The sequence below is a fragment of the Biomphalaria glabrata genome, chromosome 2, assembly GCF_947242115.1.
Source record: "Biomphalaria glabrata chromosome 2, xgBioGlab47.1, whole genome shotgun sequence".
Taxonomy (NCBI): Eukaryota; Metazoa; Mollusca; class Gastropoda; family Planorbidae; genus Biomphalaria; species Biomphalaria glabrata.
The window spans coordinates 49046067-49061970 of record NC_074712.1 but is presented as its reverse complement, the minus strand read 5'-3'; the positions used below and the strand labels follow the sequence as shown (position 1 = coordinate 49061970).

Sequence of the window (15904 nt, the reverse complement as noted above, 5' to 3'; positions counted from 1 at the left end):
TATAGAACAAAACAAAAACCCCGTCGTGACCTAGCCGTGAAGTTGAGAAAAGAACTTAAAGCTAAACACACAGATTGTTGGATTCGTTAATAAATCCATTAAATGCAATAGTTGACAAATATCAATTCATCACTGTTAAGGTTGTAGTTATAGCCCTAGATCCAGGAAGAAGATATAGACTAAACACATTCTATAATTTGATGTAGCCTAGTTTCATAATTTACAAAAAAAACGCAGATACTCTTTCAGAATATAGGAATCTAGACGTTTGCGGATGACAGTATTAGCGAACATGGAGTCTATTATTTTGGGTGAGATTTTAGACTTTCTCATAAAAAGTAAAGTTTGAATTACATTGAATGCCCTTGTTTGAATAGTAGAATGTAGGCAAATTGATACAACAGTGCAACTTGGCCTGGCTCCGGAGAGCTTATCATATGTAAGATATGCCAGATCTTTCGGTATCTATCAACCACAATCTGTTTCGTCCAAAGTCTATGTGTAGTTTTTTAATGACCTAATCAAAAACATATTCGTTTTAACACATCAAAGCAAAGCCTTATACTAAAAATGCAATTAAAGAAAAATAAAATAAAATAGAATAAAGACTAAATGGATTCTTTTTCTATAGTTGTGATGCTAAAAATGAATGAAAATTGTGTGTGTGTAGGCAGTTTCATGTGAAAAACAAAGTAACATAGTTTATGTGAAGAAAATAAAATATTGTTAATAAAGTAACACTTGTAAAATAAAAAGCAAAAATCCAAAACCAAGAAAAAAGAAATAAAAGGAAAAACAAAGTAAAACAAACAAACAAATACAAACAAAGAAACTCTTATATCTACATTTGAAACAAAATCTGATCGAAATGAAGCAAACTTTATTTAAAAAAAAAGCGAATAAAATATTTGACCTTTTGATTTTGTTTTAATCAGAATCGCAGTGATTATACATCTGCCATTTACTGTTAAAGATAAGAGTAAGTTTTATATATCTGCTATTTACTTTTAAAGATACTAGTAAGTTTTCTTTCTGTGTTGAACCGAATGAATCATTAAATAGATGATCTTAGAAAAGCAAACAGTGATTCAAAATAGTTGTGGGAATATTTATAAAAATGTTTTCACGGAGGGAAAAAAGGAATAGGTTGATTCTGAAACACTACATCTAAAACATCTAAAGCCTGGCCCCCCCCCCTCCCCACCATTTTCAAATTTTTTTTATTCTAGTGGCAACTCTAAGGCCAGTCCAGTAAACAGAGTAATACACAAAAATGGAATGAGAGAGAGAGAGAGAGAGAGAGAGAGAGGGACAGGGAGAGAGACAGAGAGAGACAGTGAGACAGAGAGAACTAGAGAGAGAGACAGGCAGAGAGAGACAGAGAGAGAAGGATGTGGGGTCTGGATAGAAGGGGAGGTGCGACTCAAACGACCAAATTGAGCTCCTCTGTCCTACCTATAAAATAAACACAAAAAAGGAAAACAAAAAATAAAACATAAGACAGAATCGGAGAACAGAAAAACTAAAACATTGAAAGAAACTGTACGACTAAATGTCCACTGGGCAGCGATCTGAAAAAAAAAAACATCTTGAGGGCAACCTGACATTCACAGAAAAAAAAATTATGATGAACATTGTACCACGTGACAGAGCATATCAGAACTACACACGCACATCCACACTACACAGAGACTATGTCATAAATAAACACATAAAATAAATGGTATTCCCATAAACACATAACACCCGATACAGACACACTGACATCCAAAGAATGAAATCATCACATTAAGTAGCTCTAAGTGTATCTACTGTTTTAACGTATTCAGAACACTATTTCCACTAGTTCATAACAATAAATAGGAAAAAAATGAATTTTAAACTTAAAATTTAATGTAAAATTTGGAATAAAAAAATGTCCGGAAAAAAACAAAACGACACTTTATTAACAGTTACGTAAGCTAAAGTAGACAAAAAAAATCTTTCAGTAAACATTACTAAGATATTAAGAAATATAAAGTAAAAAGGTAACATGTATATATTTATTTAACATTAAAGAAATATATCAACAGTCTTTTGCCAATATTAAAAGAATTCTTGAAGTTGGACTTATAAACATAAAAACTGTGTTAAGGAAATATTTAACTCCCGCCTGATTGAAAGTTTGTATATATAAGAGGAAACACAAATAAAAAATTTTATGTTTACAACTCTATAGAATTTCTTTTTTTTTTACAAAAACCTTAAGAAGAAAAGGCTCCTTTGATCGGGAAGCCTGTAAAACAAACACTCCTAAACACTCACACAAGTAAAACTTGAACACACACACACAACTCAAGTCAGGAGACTTATGAAAACAAAAATCTAAAAAAAAAAAAATATTTCAAGATAAACAGATCCAACTTACCCGGCCACGACGATAAAACAATCCAACCGATTCCAGGAGTCCGCCAGGTAGGTGTCTTTCCCGGCCACGCCCATGGCTATCATCTTGATTCCCATCTCGACAGCGAAGAAGGCAAAGATAAAGTGATCAAAGTTCTCCAGGAGCTTGCATCGGAATGTGTCACACTCGTCGTTACAAGGCTGGTACATGCCCAGCGTGACACAGTTCAGGATGATCACGAACATGCTGACACGCTCGAACCAAGTGACATGTCAGTTAAGGAAAATATGTGGCCAGTACAGGGTCACGAAATTAAAGCTACTTTCAACGTTAATTATATAGTAGTAACCAGGTACGTACAACAAGAAAAAGTAATAATTAAATAGAAAAAAAATGAAACAATTTGAAACTTTACATATTTATTTACATTTGATAAAGACCACAAAAGAAAAATAAAGTTGCCCTCTTTTCCAACCAATCTGGCAATTAGACGGAAGGGGCTGATTATGACAAAGAAACAAATCTAAAAGACTACACTCACTAGATTCTATTCTCTGTCTGTTTAGAAAGTGAAATTCCCCATTCATTATAATAATTTATACTTTAATATATATACTTCAGGTCCATTAACAGTATTGGCGCTAGGCAACTATATTTTGTCTCCTGTAGCTTTCGTATGACATATACTGCATTACTTATACATTAAATACTAATGTATTATTAATGATTTGAAGCCACTGAGAATGACAAAAATCAAGAACATTATTGAAACATAAGCCTTCATAAGATGTGCGAGCTAGTTATCAGTATATTGCTGGGTTTTGAACCAACGCGCTCTACATTTCTCATCCACTCACGTTATTATTTCAACCTGAAATTCAAAAAAGAGAAAACTAAAAATTATAATCAACTGAGTAATTGCAATCTCAATGCGCCATTATCTTCTAACAACATTCATGCTTGCAGTCTGAGCCACACGTCAGTCGAGCTGTGGAACCTTTATGTATGGAAATCCAAACAGACAATGTTAAAATAATGTAAGAATGCAAGGGTCATTATCACTAGAGAGTGAACGTATTTGTCACGTAGCAAATAGAAATATATTGATACTATTGGCTCATTCTGTCTTACGGTGGGGAAGTGAACAGGGGAAATATAAAGCGAGAGAGAGTTAAAGAGAGAGAGAGAGAGAGAGAGAGAGAGAGAGAGAGAGAGAGAGAGAGAGAGAGAGAGAGAGAGAGAGAAAAGAGTTCATGTTTGCCAATAAAAAAAAAACCCACCCTATCTAATTTATGACTAAAACAATATTAATGTAGCGACACATCAATATCAACATCAATCGTTACATAATGTAGACATTATTCATTAGAACAACTTAAACTAGTGTTTTTAACCAAGCTTTGATAATTGGTTTACGCAAGTTTTGCTTGTCGTGGCAATGAGATCTACATTTTTGGTCGTATTCACGACTACCTGAAGTGAATCATGACGCTGCTCCTCACCAAAGTGCTTGAGCGGTTATAAATCACTAGATGGACCTGGATCCACAATCTTTTTGAGATGGTAACCTCTGAGATGTGAGAACCGCTGAGAGAATGAGACCACAGACTGAGTAGCACACAACATTGGATTGTCTTGATCTCTTCCATTTGACTACCTAGCAGACGATCACTTTATTGAATGGAAACAGCATAATGAATGAAATTCTCCTGTTCTAACATAAAAAGATGTTTAGATGTGAAAATAAATACAAAAAACATAATCTAATAAATTACTCATAAAGATCCAAAAAATAAAAACAAATGTCTAATTCCATATGGTAGAACAAATTCATCAAGTCCCATAAGAGATAAGGACTGGTTGCCTGAATCACCAAGGTCAACTAATATTTTTTTTTAAAATTCGTTTTTGTATAGCTCATCCATAACGGAGTAGAGCTGAAGTCTCTAACAAGCTCGAATACGTTTACACAGGGCCGGTCCTACAGATTGTGGGGCCCTATGCGAAACTGATGGTGCGGGGCCTAGTCTGGGTAGGGATTAGGATAATAAGTAAAAATTATGATTTTTTGTTAGAAATAAAATTCGTCTTCGCATTTTATTCATACTTTACTAAGTACAAAATCACGATCAAATAATGAACTTTACGAGCTATTTACAGTAGAAAAGCGGATAAACATTCAGATCTGCCTTTTATATTTACTATCGACTATCAAAATTTCGCTTTTTTTTTTTAAAGGTCGAGAGAGATTTAGATCTATATTTGTATGCCAATCATTTTAAAGTAAATTAAGAATCTGAACTCCTTTTTTTTTTGGGGTTAAAATTCGCATCATTATTACATTTTTATTAAGTGAAAGCTGAGAGAGCCGTTGTGTTTTTTTATTGCTAGTAGGATTGGCGTTTTCCATATTGAATGACACCCCAAAAAATGACATTTTGTTCTGTTTTCAAGGAGATTTGCATCAGTTTTCAGATTTTAATAATTTCAGGAGATTTTCATGTTGATCGTATATCTTACAATTTCAGGAGAATGGCAGAAACCCTTTATTAAGTTAAAAATGGTTTATTTTAATAATTTACACCTAGAATTCGCGCGGGGCCTATGAAAGTGCGGGGCCCACTGCGGCCGCATAGGTTGCAGTGGCCTAAGACCGGCCCTGCGTTTACACATGGATATGTGTATAAGGGAAAAATATTCCTTTCGAAGAAAAATCTCCAATCTAGAGAATCTATTTTTCTTTTGATATCATTTCCACATGTCCCAAACATTCTGCGCTATGGATTATTTTATAAACCACAAAGAAAGATCTGAGGAGACATAAAAAACAATTCGTTTTAAAGTTCGTCTTTTTATCGCTTGTTAAGATTTTCTGCAATTTCTTAACTGTTTTTTTTTTTTTGAAGGGAGAGGGGTGGGGGCTACTGATTTAAATAAAATTTAGATTTATATGGCTAAGACAGAAAGAAAAACAAATTAACTGTTCTATTTGACACTGCTAACACTGCCACTGTTTTTCAAAATACTTAAGCAACATAACGACAGTGGTGAGTTGCAACTTTATACATTGAAGTTATCAAGGTGTCTTCATTTATAGACAGCCTAATTGATTCATACTGTCGCAACACTTTGAAGTTTGACACGTCAACATATTGCAGACTTTTCCTATTGGGTGTGTAGGCGAAACAATTGAAACAATTTTGTGAATTTTTGTCAAAAATATGTCTGCCTTTATTTATTTGATGATCTAAACATTTAGAAGAAAAAACATGGATAATAGTTTAATATAATAATAATAGCAATAATAATAATAATAATAATACTAATAATATACTTTCAACTGACTAAAACAGGTTGTCAATACTGTATAAGTTGTAAGCTAACTCTACAATAACTTACTTGACTAAACTCTTGTCAGCCTTATTTCAACTGTTGGACTTTTGGTTCTCTGCACAGACCCAATGTTCAATTTTCCAATCTGACTCTTAGTTCTGGAGGAAAAAAAAGATGCTTAATAATACAAAAGTATTTCCTTAAAAACCCAATACAAATTAGAACAAGGAAGCACGTTAATTAGTCTGATTGATGTTGGTACTATTCGATTGCACATTACAAGTACATAAAATATATCTTTGTATGCTGACACCCAGTTAAAATAAAACTTTTCAAAATTTGAATATTTACTTAAAGACCAACTGAAGAGTTTTTTTTCGAAATTGAGATAGCGATTGATTCAGATAGTAGATAGCATCAAAGTTAGTTCCTAAAATTTTGAGATTTTAGAAAAGCGTATTTATATTAGAAAAAGTAATTTGAAAGTGTAAAAAATAACGAGATTTGAAAATCAGCTTCAATGGCCGAAACCGAAGTGACGTATTGTAATGGACTGAGAAAATGTAAATAAAAATAGACATGGCTGGATACGTTATTGATAGCGATTCAGATGATAAACTTATCTAAATCTAGTTGTCCAACAATTTTAAATGATACTTATCATGGGATGCACCAAAATGCCCTGAAGAGAACTCTTCTACTTTTTCAAAATATATTCTAGAGTAGACTATTAAATTAATATAATTATAGATAGATTATAATAGGACTAGTCACTAGATTTACTTTTTATGATTTAGATAGATTTAGATCGATCTAGTCTACTCTAGTAAGTAGTCTCTAGTATCATCAAGTACTAGTAGATCATCTAGGTCTAGGTATACTATACTTAGACTATACTAAGTCTAATAGTACTAGTATACTATTAGTCTAACTCTATTATAATTTTTATTATAACAAAACTAAATGGTTAGATCTATCTGATATTATTTTCTATAAGTATAAGACTATATCTCTAATTCTAGCTACATCTAGGCCTTCTAACACTTTTACTAGTCACTCACTAGATCTAGTTTATAAATACTTGACTTGTATTATTGTACTAAGTAGATCAAGAGTAATCTAGACTAGCCTCTATGTTAAGTCTACGTCTAAGCCCAGTCGCCAACATTTTTTAATGCTTGAATTTGTATATCTCTGTTCTGTAATATAGTAAGACCTAGTGAGTAGTGTCCTAGCAATAGCATAAAGATTATTCATAGATATAAATATAATATTATAATAGTCAAGGACTAAACCTAAAGCCTAATCTAGTTTATAAATACTTGACTTGTATTATTGTACTAATTGTAGTAAAAGCCTAAGCTAAATCTATATAGAATATATATATATATTTATACTCTTTACTAGCCCTTACTATACTTATTAATAAGGCTAAACTTTAGATCTAAAAAAATAATAAGTCATCATTTATATTGGTAATATAAAATACAGATTTTTACTAAACACATGTGTGACATTTCTTTAAGTCTTAAACTTAAACAGGGCCGGTCCTAACGATTGCGGGGCCCTATGTGAAACTGATTGCGCGGGGCCTAGTCTGGGTGGGAATAAGGATAATAAGTGAAAATTAAGATTTCGTATTTTAAAAAAATTCGACTTTGAATTTTATTAAATCTTTACTAAGTACAAGATTACGATCAAATTAACTTTACTTTACGACCTTTGCAACCTATGGCATATTAAAATGCCAGTCACTCTATTAAAGTAAATAAAGTATGGAAACTTCTGATTAAAGTGAAAATTTGCCTGATTATTACATTTTAGTACATGAAAGCTGACAATGTCTTATTTCGTTTATCGCGCGTAGGATTAGCGTTTTCCGGAATGAATGACACCCACAATTTTGTCTATTTTTCAGGAGATTTTTATGAGCTTTCATGAGATTTCCAGGTTTTATATATACCGATATATATATATATTGCAATTTAACTATTACACCTAGAATTAGCACGAAGCCTATGAAAGTGCAGGGCCCACTGCGACCGCATAAGTTGCAGTGGCTTAAGACTGGCCCTGGTCTTAAATATATATATTAGATTGCCTAGACCTAGAGTAGAGTAATTTATTTATTATTAAGAACAATAAGAGTTAGATGTTGATGTTAGATCAGATAATCAGTATAACACATATAATATATATATATATAACCACTAGTTCTATATATGTATACATAATTAAGTATAAATGTTAATAAATAAATTTTTTAAAATCTATTTTACAGAAAACATATATGACATGTGGCATACAGACAAGTTTACTAGATGGATCTTTCATCATTTTGGAAATACAATATTCCCTGTGAAACAAATCACAGAAACATTCTACAATTTTATTTTATATAATAAATACCAATAAATGTAAATACAAAATCACATTTTAATAGAGTTCTTCATTATACACACAACATTATTTTAGTATGTTCCTTTTCACTTGCTAGGTTTAGACAAAGTTTCGAATCAGGATTGAATATTATTAAGTCATAGCCCAAAACTCCAGCAGGATGTTAGTTAATGGCAGTGGTCAATGTTTGAACCTGAGACCACAGAGAAGACAGTTCGGAGTGCAAACCACACAACTTTCTGCGTTTCAAAACCTATTCAAATTTTGATCATTTTTATGTTAATGCAGATCTGAATGTCCATTGGAATGATGACTTGATCTGTAAAGGGGTTACATTTTTAACAAATAAGTTGGATCTCATTCTTCGAATGATGCTATTTATTAGAAATTGCAACTTGGAATACATATTATGCCAAAAGAAAATCCACTGATGAGGGAAGACGTAGATGTAGACGTCGTAAAGAACATTTAAATTGACCACCAGCTGAATATGGTTATGTCTTCGCTGGACGCGGCAAAATATCTAGTTTGCAGCTGGGGCTGCGTAGCCATGGAAAATACTGCATTTCTCATTAATCTTTCGACTCGACTGCCAGCCTTATTTATTAAACACTTTAAATTATGAATAGCTCTGCATTTTTTAATAACAATAAAAAAAAAATATATATTCAGTGATTAACTGGCAATAATTGGGTTACTAAAATTTAATAAAATGAGTTGCATAATTACATCAACAGTAGCCTATATGCATTACTTAACATTATATTGATACTATAATTTATTTTCCACTTCCCTGACTTCCCAGAGAAAAGAAAAAAAACGACAACTCCTTCTCCAGTAGGATAATCTCTTTCATTTATAGTCTAAACACAATTTAAAACTTTGTTACCTACAGTTACAGATTAACTTGCTAACTTAACTATCTAATAATCTAATGATTCTACTCCAATCAACAAATGAATCAAGAGTGAGATAAATGAAAACTCTTCAATTTTTAGATATATATTTATAGAACTATGTAAGTATATAGGCCCGAATATACGGTACGAATATATTTAAATAAGAGTGTAATAAAATCCATATTTCGTATATTAATAATATTATAGAATTGGTAGATCTAGGTCTAATTTTTGCCTTATAGATTAGTTTTTAGAAATTTAGATCTAGTACTTTTTTTACTAGTAGATCTAAATCAGACTACTTTTAAGTCTAGGTTAAAGTTAAAGCTATTTGCCTAGTGTTGTACGGGGTTGTGACTCTAGATTCAAACTAAATATAATCGTATACTACAATAACTACATTGAATGAGCTCAACATTCACATTGTAATAATTGTTTTTTTTCCCATATTGGGCCTATTTACGGACGACTATACGTTAATAATCACAATTAAGTGTATAGATAGAGTATATAATTTTAAACTTTGTTTTTCTAGATCTAGGCCCAACACCTTGATCGGATCAGTCTAAATAGATAGGTCTTATCTCTAAATATCCAATACTACTATTACTAGATCTAGACTTCATCTAATTGGATTTAGATCTAAATTTAGGTCTACTTCGTACATCATTAATGATCTGAGAAGAGAACTCTGCTCTTGATCAAAAGCAGTAGAACTAGAACCAGAATAAGCCTGAAGCAGTAACATAAGCCATAAATTGCGTAACTTGACTAAAACGAAACATGTGAACTGAGGCTCGCGGTACTGCGTGGGCTGAAACGCTGTTCGCTTGACTAGATCAAGAATAAGCCGACAAACAGTAGATCTAACATGCAAAGCCATAAATTGCGTGATTTGACCTAATTTCCCCTACTCTAACATCCACTTTTTATAAATTGGCGTGTTTTAGTCGCCTTTGTTTTTAGAAACTAGCATTCCTGTAAAAAGGAATAGGGAAATACGCTAAGCCATAAACTGAAAAATTTGACCTAATTTCCCTTAAACTACGTCATCGACCTTGGTTGTCTGGGAAATACTGATCTCGAATGGCTTCGAGATTGTGAAATTTAATAGTCCCTAAAACTCACATTAAATTGCTTATATCTAAATAATTACAAAGAATATATGTCTAAAATTTCGTATGTATGTTTTTTTAAGCATTATGAATCTAAAAAAAAGTATAACACCGGTTTCCGCGTCTGACCCCAAAACCTCTTCAGTTGGTCTTTAAACACTTTCTCTATTTTGCTTATCGTTTGAAATTATTTATGCTGCTATCACATACACGAGTTGGTTAAACACACACACACAAAATAAAAAATATACGAAAAGATTTACGTACACATAAGTGAAGCAAGACCTTGCGATCTATGGAGCAGACGATATAAAGGTCACCTGTTTCTGTTTAGTAGTGAGCGTGAGGGATACTAAGAGAATAGACAGAGAAAGAGAAGGAGATATAGAGAAGGAGAGAGAGAGGGGAGAGAAAGAGAAGCAGAGAGAGAGATGAAGATAAAGAAACAGAGGACGAAAGAGAGAGAATGAAATAGAGAGAGACAGAGGCAGGGAGAGTATACAAAGTAAATGACTGCAAACTCTAAGTCTAACTCTAAGTCTACTTATGAATAATAAAGTTAGCCGCATTCTTTCAATATCCCCAACTTTTATGAATGAATAGTGACGGCCATTCAACCGATACATTCCACTATAAAATATCCAAACTCGATTATTGGCTTCCCAAAGTTCATTTAGCACTGATCATTGGTTAAATTGCCGCGGTATCGATACGGTAGCCTTATATAAACCATCACGTGGAGAGAGACGTTAAATTGCGATCGATACCCGGTACTGGCCACGACAAATGGGCCATGCCGATCTTTATGAGAATTTAAACTAGCTATTGGTCTGAGTTGACCTTTACAGCGTCGTCTTGTTCAGAGGGAAAAAAAACTTTGGTGTCGTCTGCTTTGGTTTTGATGGAACTCTCCAGAGATTTACTGCTTTCAGAAGACATTATTAATTCTTTGCAAAGGATAGAAGTAAGTAGTTTGAATGAAACTAAAATTACTACATCCATTGGAGTTTTAACATTTGAAAGAAACTTGGTCAATGCGACTTGAATGGTCCTTAGCTTATAAAGTTTTGGATAGGAAAACATGTTTTACTGTTTAGTAATTTTACTTTTCAAGCCATCAATTAGATCTACATGGTCAAACGAGAAATGCATACGCAAGAGTGATCTCATCCAAGGAACTCTTGTCGAAGTAGAAATCAGGAAGATGAGGATGGAGTTTCTCTTTCTTTCTCTCTCTCTCTCTCTCCGATTTCAAACTATTAAGATCTAGTCTAGATCCTACGTAGATTTTACGTTAAAAAAATAAGTAAAGTTGAGATAATCTTCCAATAAACTTGAAGCAACTATAAATGTATTCAGCTATCGCACAGTGTCGGTACGCGATTGTCCTTTCAAGACCGATGCTGCTATTTAGTTCTCAAGCTTAATTTACAATTTGATATTTTTTACTTTGACCAATTATAAGGTCAAACTAGAGTTTTCAGAATGTGAACAACGAGCTAGTCATTCTTTTTTCAGCGATATACATCAACTATTACATTTCTAGGAAAATGGTTAGAGCCGTTTTTGAGATCTGCTGTACGCATCCATGTTCCTGAAAGTTTAAAGAAATTCTGACCTTGAATAGAGGTATTGTAACAAGAATACACCGGATGAATAATCATTTTCTTCTTCTTCTTTTTATTTACATTTTAATGTTTATGTTTTAAGGTCAATATTTATTTTGTCAATTATTTCTTTTATGTCTAGTCTGCACTTTAAACAAGAATCTAAAAATGGTCAGGACTTTAACCTTCCAAGACAATTCATCTGGGAAACATTGGCAGACGACTCATTGAAATCCATGAAAGGAAAACATAACACTTCACTTTTACTGACTTAACTACAGAACCTTGTCACGCAATGGCAACGTAAAGTACCATCTTACTTTCTGAAGTCATCCAACCATTAGTACACACAGACTCGACCATTAGTATAGAGCTCCTCCTTCGTGATCGAAAATGAGCACATTTCTCATATCCTTTGGACTCGAAGATGACTGCAAAGTCCAATCCTCTCTTTAAAAAGCTGGCCGCATACGTGGCATGAGTAGGTCTGGTCAGTTGCAGATAGGCCTGCTTCTTCTCTCAGCTTTTTGTTGTTTCGAAGCTCTTTCACCCTGGCTACTCTTCTTGCTTCAAATCTCGAGACTCCAAGACTCACAGCTTCACGCCATGAGGAGCGATCGAGAGCTAGTGCTTCCCAGCCATGAAAGTCGATATCACATTCCTTGAAGGAGCTCTTGAGAGTGTCTTTATAGCGCTTAAATTGACCTCCCTGGGAGCGCTTTCCTGCACACAACTCCCCGTACAGAAGTCGTTTGGGAAGGCGATTGTCAAGCATGCGGACTACATGTCCCCTCCATCGAAGTTGGGACCTTTTTACTGGCGTATTGATACTGTTCATGTTGGACAGCTTTAAGATTTCTGTGTCTGGTATGAAGATCAGATCAACGCACTTTATGGACCATTAGTACACAATAACTCGACCATTAGTACATATTGACTCCAGCAGTAGTACACACCGACTTGATCATTAGTGCATACTGACTCAACCAGTATTGCATACTGACAACCATCAATACATACTGTACACACTGACTCAACCAGTAGTACACACTGACTTAGCCAGTAGTACACACTGACTTAGCCAGTAGTACACACTGACTTAGCCAGTAGTACACACTGACTTAGCCAGTAGTACACACTGACTCAACCAGTAGTACACACTGACTCAACCAGTAGTACACACTGACTTAGCCAGTAGTACACACTGACTCAACCAGTAGTACACACTGACTTAGCCAGTAGTACACACTGACTCAGCCAGTAGTACACACTGACTCAGCCAGTAGTACACACTGACTCAGCCAGTAGTACACACTGACTCAGCCAGTAGTACACACTGACTCAACCAGTAGTACACACTGACTTAGCCAGTAGTACACACTGACTTAGCCAGTAGTACACAGACTCACCCAGTAGTACACACTGACTCAGCCAGTAGTACACACTGACTCACTACGTTTCAATCAAGACGTTTCTCCAGTCACTTCCTTAATTCCAATGTTGTTGTTTCTCTTTGTACAAATGTGCATTTTGTCATGTCAGAAGTAGTATTGAAAAATTCATCACAGTTAGCTGCTCTTTGTTTACACTTGCGTGGCTGCCTGGTTGAGCAGCATGCGCTACGGACTTTCCTCTGGGTGGTGTCATGGTTCCAGCCCTGTCCGCCGCCATAGCCCGACGCTATGCGGGAGATTTTGGCTTGGATGTAATTCTCAAGGAACATCCGAAACATGTAAAACAAAAACTGATTTGTTTATCTCCCGTTTATGTTCTTTCACCTGATACAATTCAACAGCATATAAAAAAAGCAAAAAAGAAGGAAAGGAAAGAGATGTGAAGAAATGTGGTGGCCATTGCAACGATTTCTTTTTTTAGTGACATTTTTTGACGATTTTATGTTTGTGTTTACAATGCAATTCTTATTTAACTTTACGTATATTCAATGGCACAGACAGAATCCCTTGCCGTGAAATATGAAATGATTAAAACACACTGAAGAAAATTCGGCTTCCTGTTTTCTTTCCTTAATACACAATTTCAAACACAAATTCAAACAATTCCCTGATACTCAATTCAGCATTAACTCGACAAAGCTCTTGCCAATTCAATGACGTGAAAAAAACACAAAATACTTTTTCTTAGTTACACTGTAGTTATACTGTTACAACTTTACTTTGATACAACTTTGTAATGATACAACTTTGTACTGATACATCTTTACACTGATACAACTTTGTATCGATACAACTGAACTTTCTATCTCTAATTTGACTCTAAACAACCCGCAACTGTTCAAGGACCTGCAACAGCTCAAGGACATCGACTCACTTTCTACCAATTATACCTGTTTAAAATCGCCTAGAATCCTAGGAACTTCTATTCTAAATATTTCTATTAGCTACGATCTTCTAGAAAATGATATTTGCGACTTTTTCCTGACCCCTTTCTCTGATTGGTTAATTATAATAAACCCGCGCTTTCTCTGCAAATTTCTTTGACTTGACCCTTTTCTAGAATAAAGTAGAATGAGGTCACAGTGACACCATTATAACGAGGACACGTAAGTATATGAAGAGGACAGACGGGTGAGATGTTGAAACAAAAACAAATCAAGCAATAAATTATCAAATTCAACAGATCACTGTAACCAGCGAAAAAGAAATGACTAAGAAGTCAAGAGAGCTTAGATTCTACAGTGCTGAAAAGTGCACACACACACACAGATTAAAATACTTCTCCTTTCAGTACTTCCGTATTCTGGACATCGGGTGCACCAACAAGCTGGCTATTTTTGGAAGTGACTCCACATAATGAAAATATCCAATCAGAAATATGAAACAAGAAAAACATAATAAATAATAAAAAAAAAGAAAGCTTATACGAAGTGTCATTGTATCAATTAGTCTGGATCAGTCATGTCATTACATTTGTAATAGATGTAGATCAACAGTACTAAATCTGTGATTAGAATTAGTGTTACCAATGGTTTAGTGCTATTTCATGCTTTTAGCTTTCTCAATACGCTATGATCCTAGCACTTGTCTGGACCAGGTGGGAAAATGGGTGGGGGGGGGGGGTGTAAGAAAGAAAGAGATATCTGGGTGAATTTTACCATAATCGCTTTTTTAAAGCATTTAAAAAAAAAAAGGAGAATGACCTGAATTCGAAATCATGGGTCAATCCGACGTACTAACCACTCTTCTAGCGAGGTGCGGTGAGGTAGTAAGGTATTGTTATATATTGTTTGTTTCATTCAGTTTATACCACCTCTTCAGTAACATTTCTTTCCCTTGATCGAGGTACTAAACAAAATAATTAATTACCAATAGTTAATTAGCTAATTGGTTAATTAAAAAAAATATTCTTGTGTTGCCAGGTTAGAGAAATAATTGTGCAAAATTTCAGCTTGATCCGAGATTGGGTGTCGGAGAAATAACGTGTACAAACTTTGTACCAGACAGACAGACATGACACCCTTGTAAACTATGGGACACAGAAACAAATGACCTTTTCATCATCTGCACTACAGATCGCAAGGTCTGAAAGGGAAACTTTATTTTTTTGAAAAATAAAATGGTAGATGCTCTTCCACTCTTCGAGGTGAAAACAATGTTATACGCTAAAAGATGAACAATGGAAGATATTGTCACTTTCTTTTGTTCCTTCCTACAAATCTTCAAACGTTTTGATCTACACATTTTCTTTATTTCTATCTTGACTTTTGGTGTCGAATGTTGGATCGAAATCAAGGAGACTACACTTCCACAAACGATTTTCTACTTGTAGTTGACAGCCGTCAATCTGGGCACTTTGATCATGGCGCTAAACAGGAAGTTATCATCTACTGCATCAAAGACAGGAGTGTGATAGGCGAGCTAGTGAAAGTCATTAGGGCGAGATATCCAAAGCCTTCCATCTAATGGTCTGATGGGCAAGCAGTTAGCTCGCAGACGATCCTTTCATTAGCCAAATTAACATTTGAAGAGAATTTCTGATATGAGAGTCAATGAGACTAACAGGTGCGCACTTGGTAATATATCTAGCCAGACATTTCTTACCTGTAAAACTGTAAGTAAAACGGCAAAAAGAACTGAACGTAGAACAGGTTAACATGTTTGTGAATAAGAAAAAGTAATAGAGAAAAAGAGAAAATATTAGTGTGAA

At 34.3% G+C, this 15904-nt stretch overlaps 1 protein-coding gene and 1 long non-coding RNA gene across 11 annotated transcripts in view; one reads left to right on the top strand and one right to left on the bottom strand.

Annotated features, from left to right (window-relative positions):
• Positions 1 to 2718, bottom strand: part of LOC106079304 (voltage-dependent T-type calcium channel subunit alpha-1G-like) — an 89041-nt gene extending 86323 nt beyond the window's left edge. For 6 of the 10 annotated variants that reach the window (XM_013240560.2, XM_056021064.1, XM_013240979.2 and 3 more), the window contains exon 1: positions 2408 to 2717. In XM_013240560.2, coding sequence (XP_013096014.2) covers positions 2408 to 2631 — 224 coding nt within the window. In that variant the 5' untranslated portion in view covers positions 2632 to 2717. Of the gene's footprint in view, positions 1 to 2407 lie in introns of all 10 variants that reach the window. The other 4 variants (XM_056021063.1, XM_056021067.1, XM_056021060.1 and 1 more) reach the window with 2 other exon arrangements.
• A 3819-nt stretch (positions 2719 to 6537) lies between these two features.
• Positions 6538 to 8153, top strand: LOC129924638 (uncharacterized). The gene is made up of 2 exons (XR_008776652.1): positions 6538 to 6594; positions 8001 to 8153. It is a non-coding gene; the product is annotated as an uncharacterized LOC129924638 (long non-coding RNA).
• Positions 8154 to 15904: the final 7751 nt, after the last annotated feature.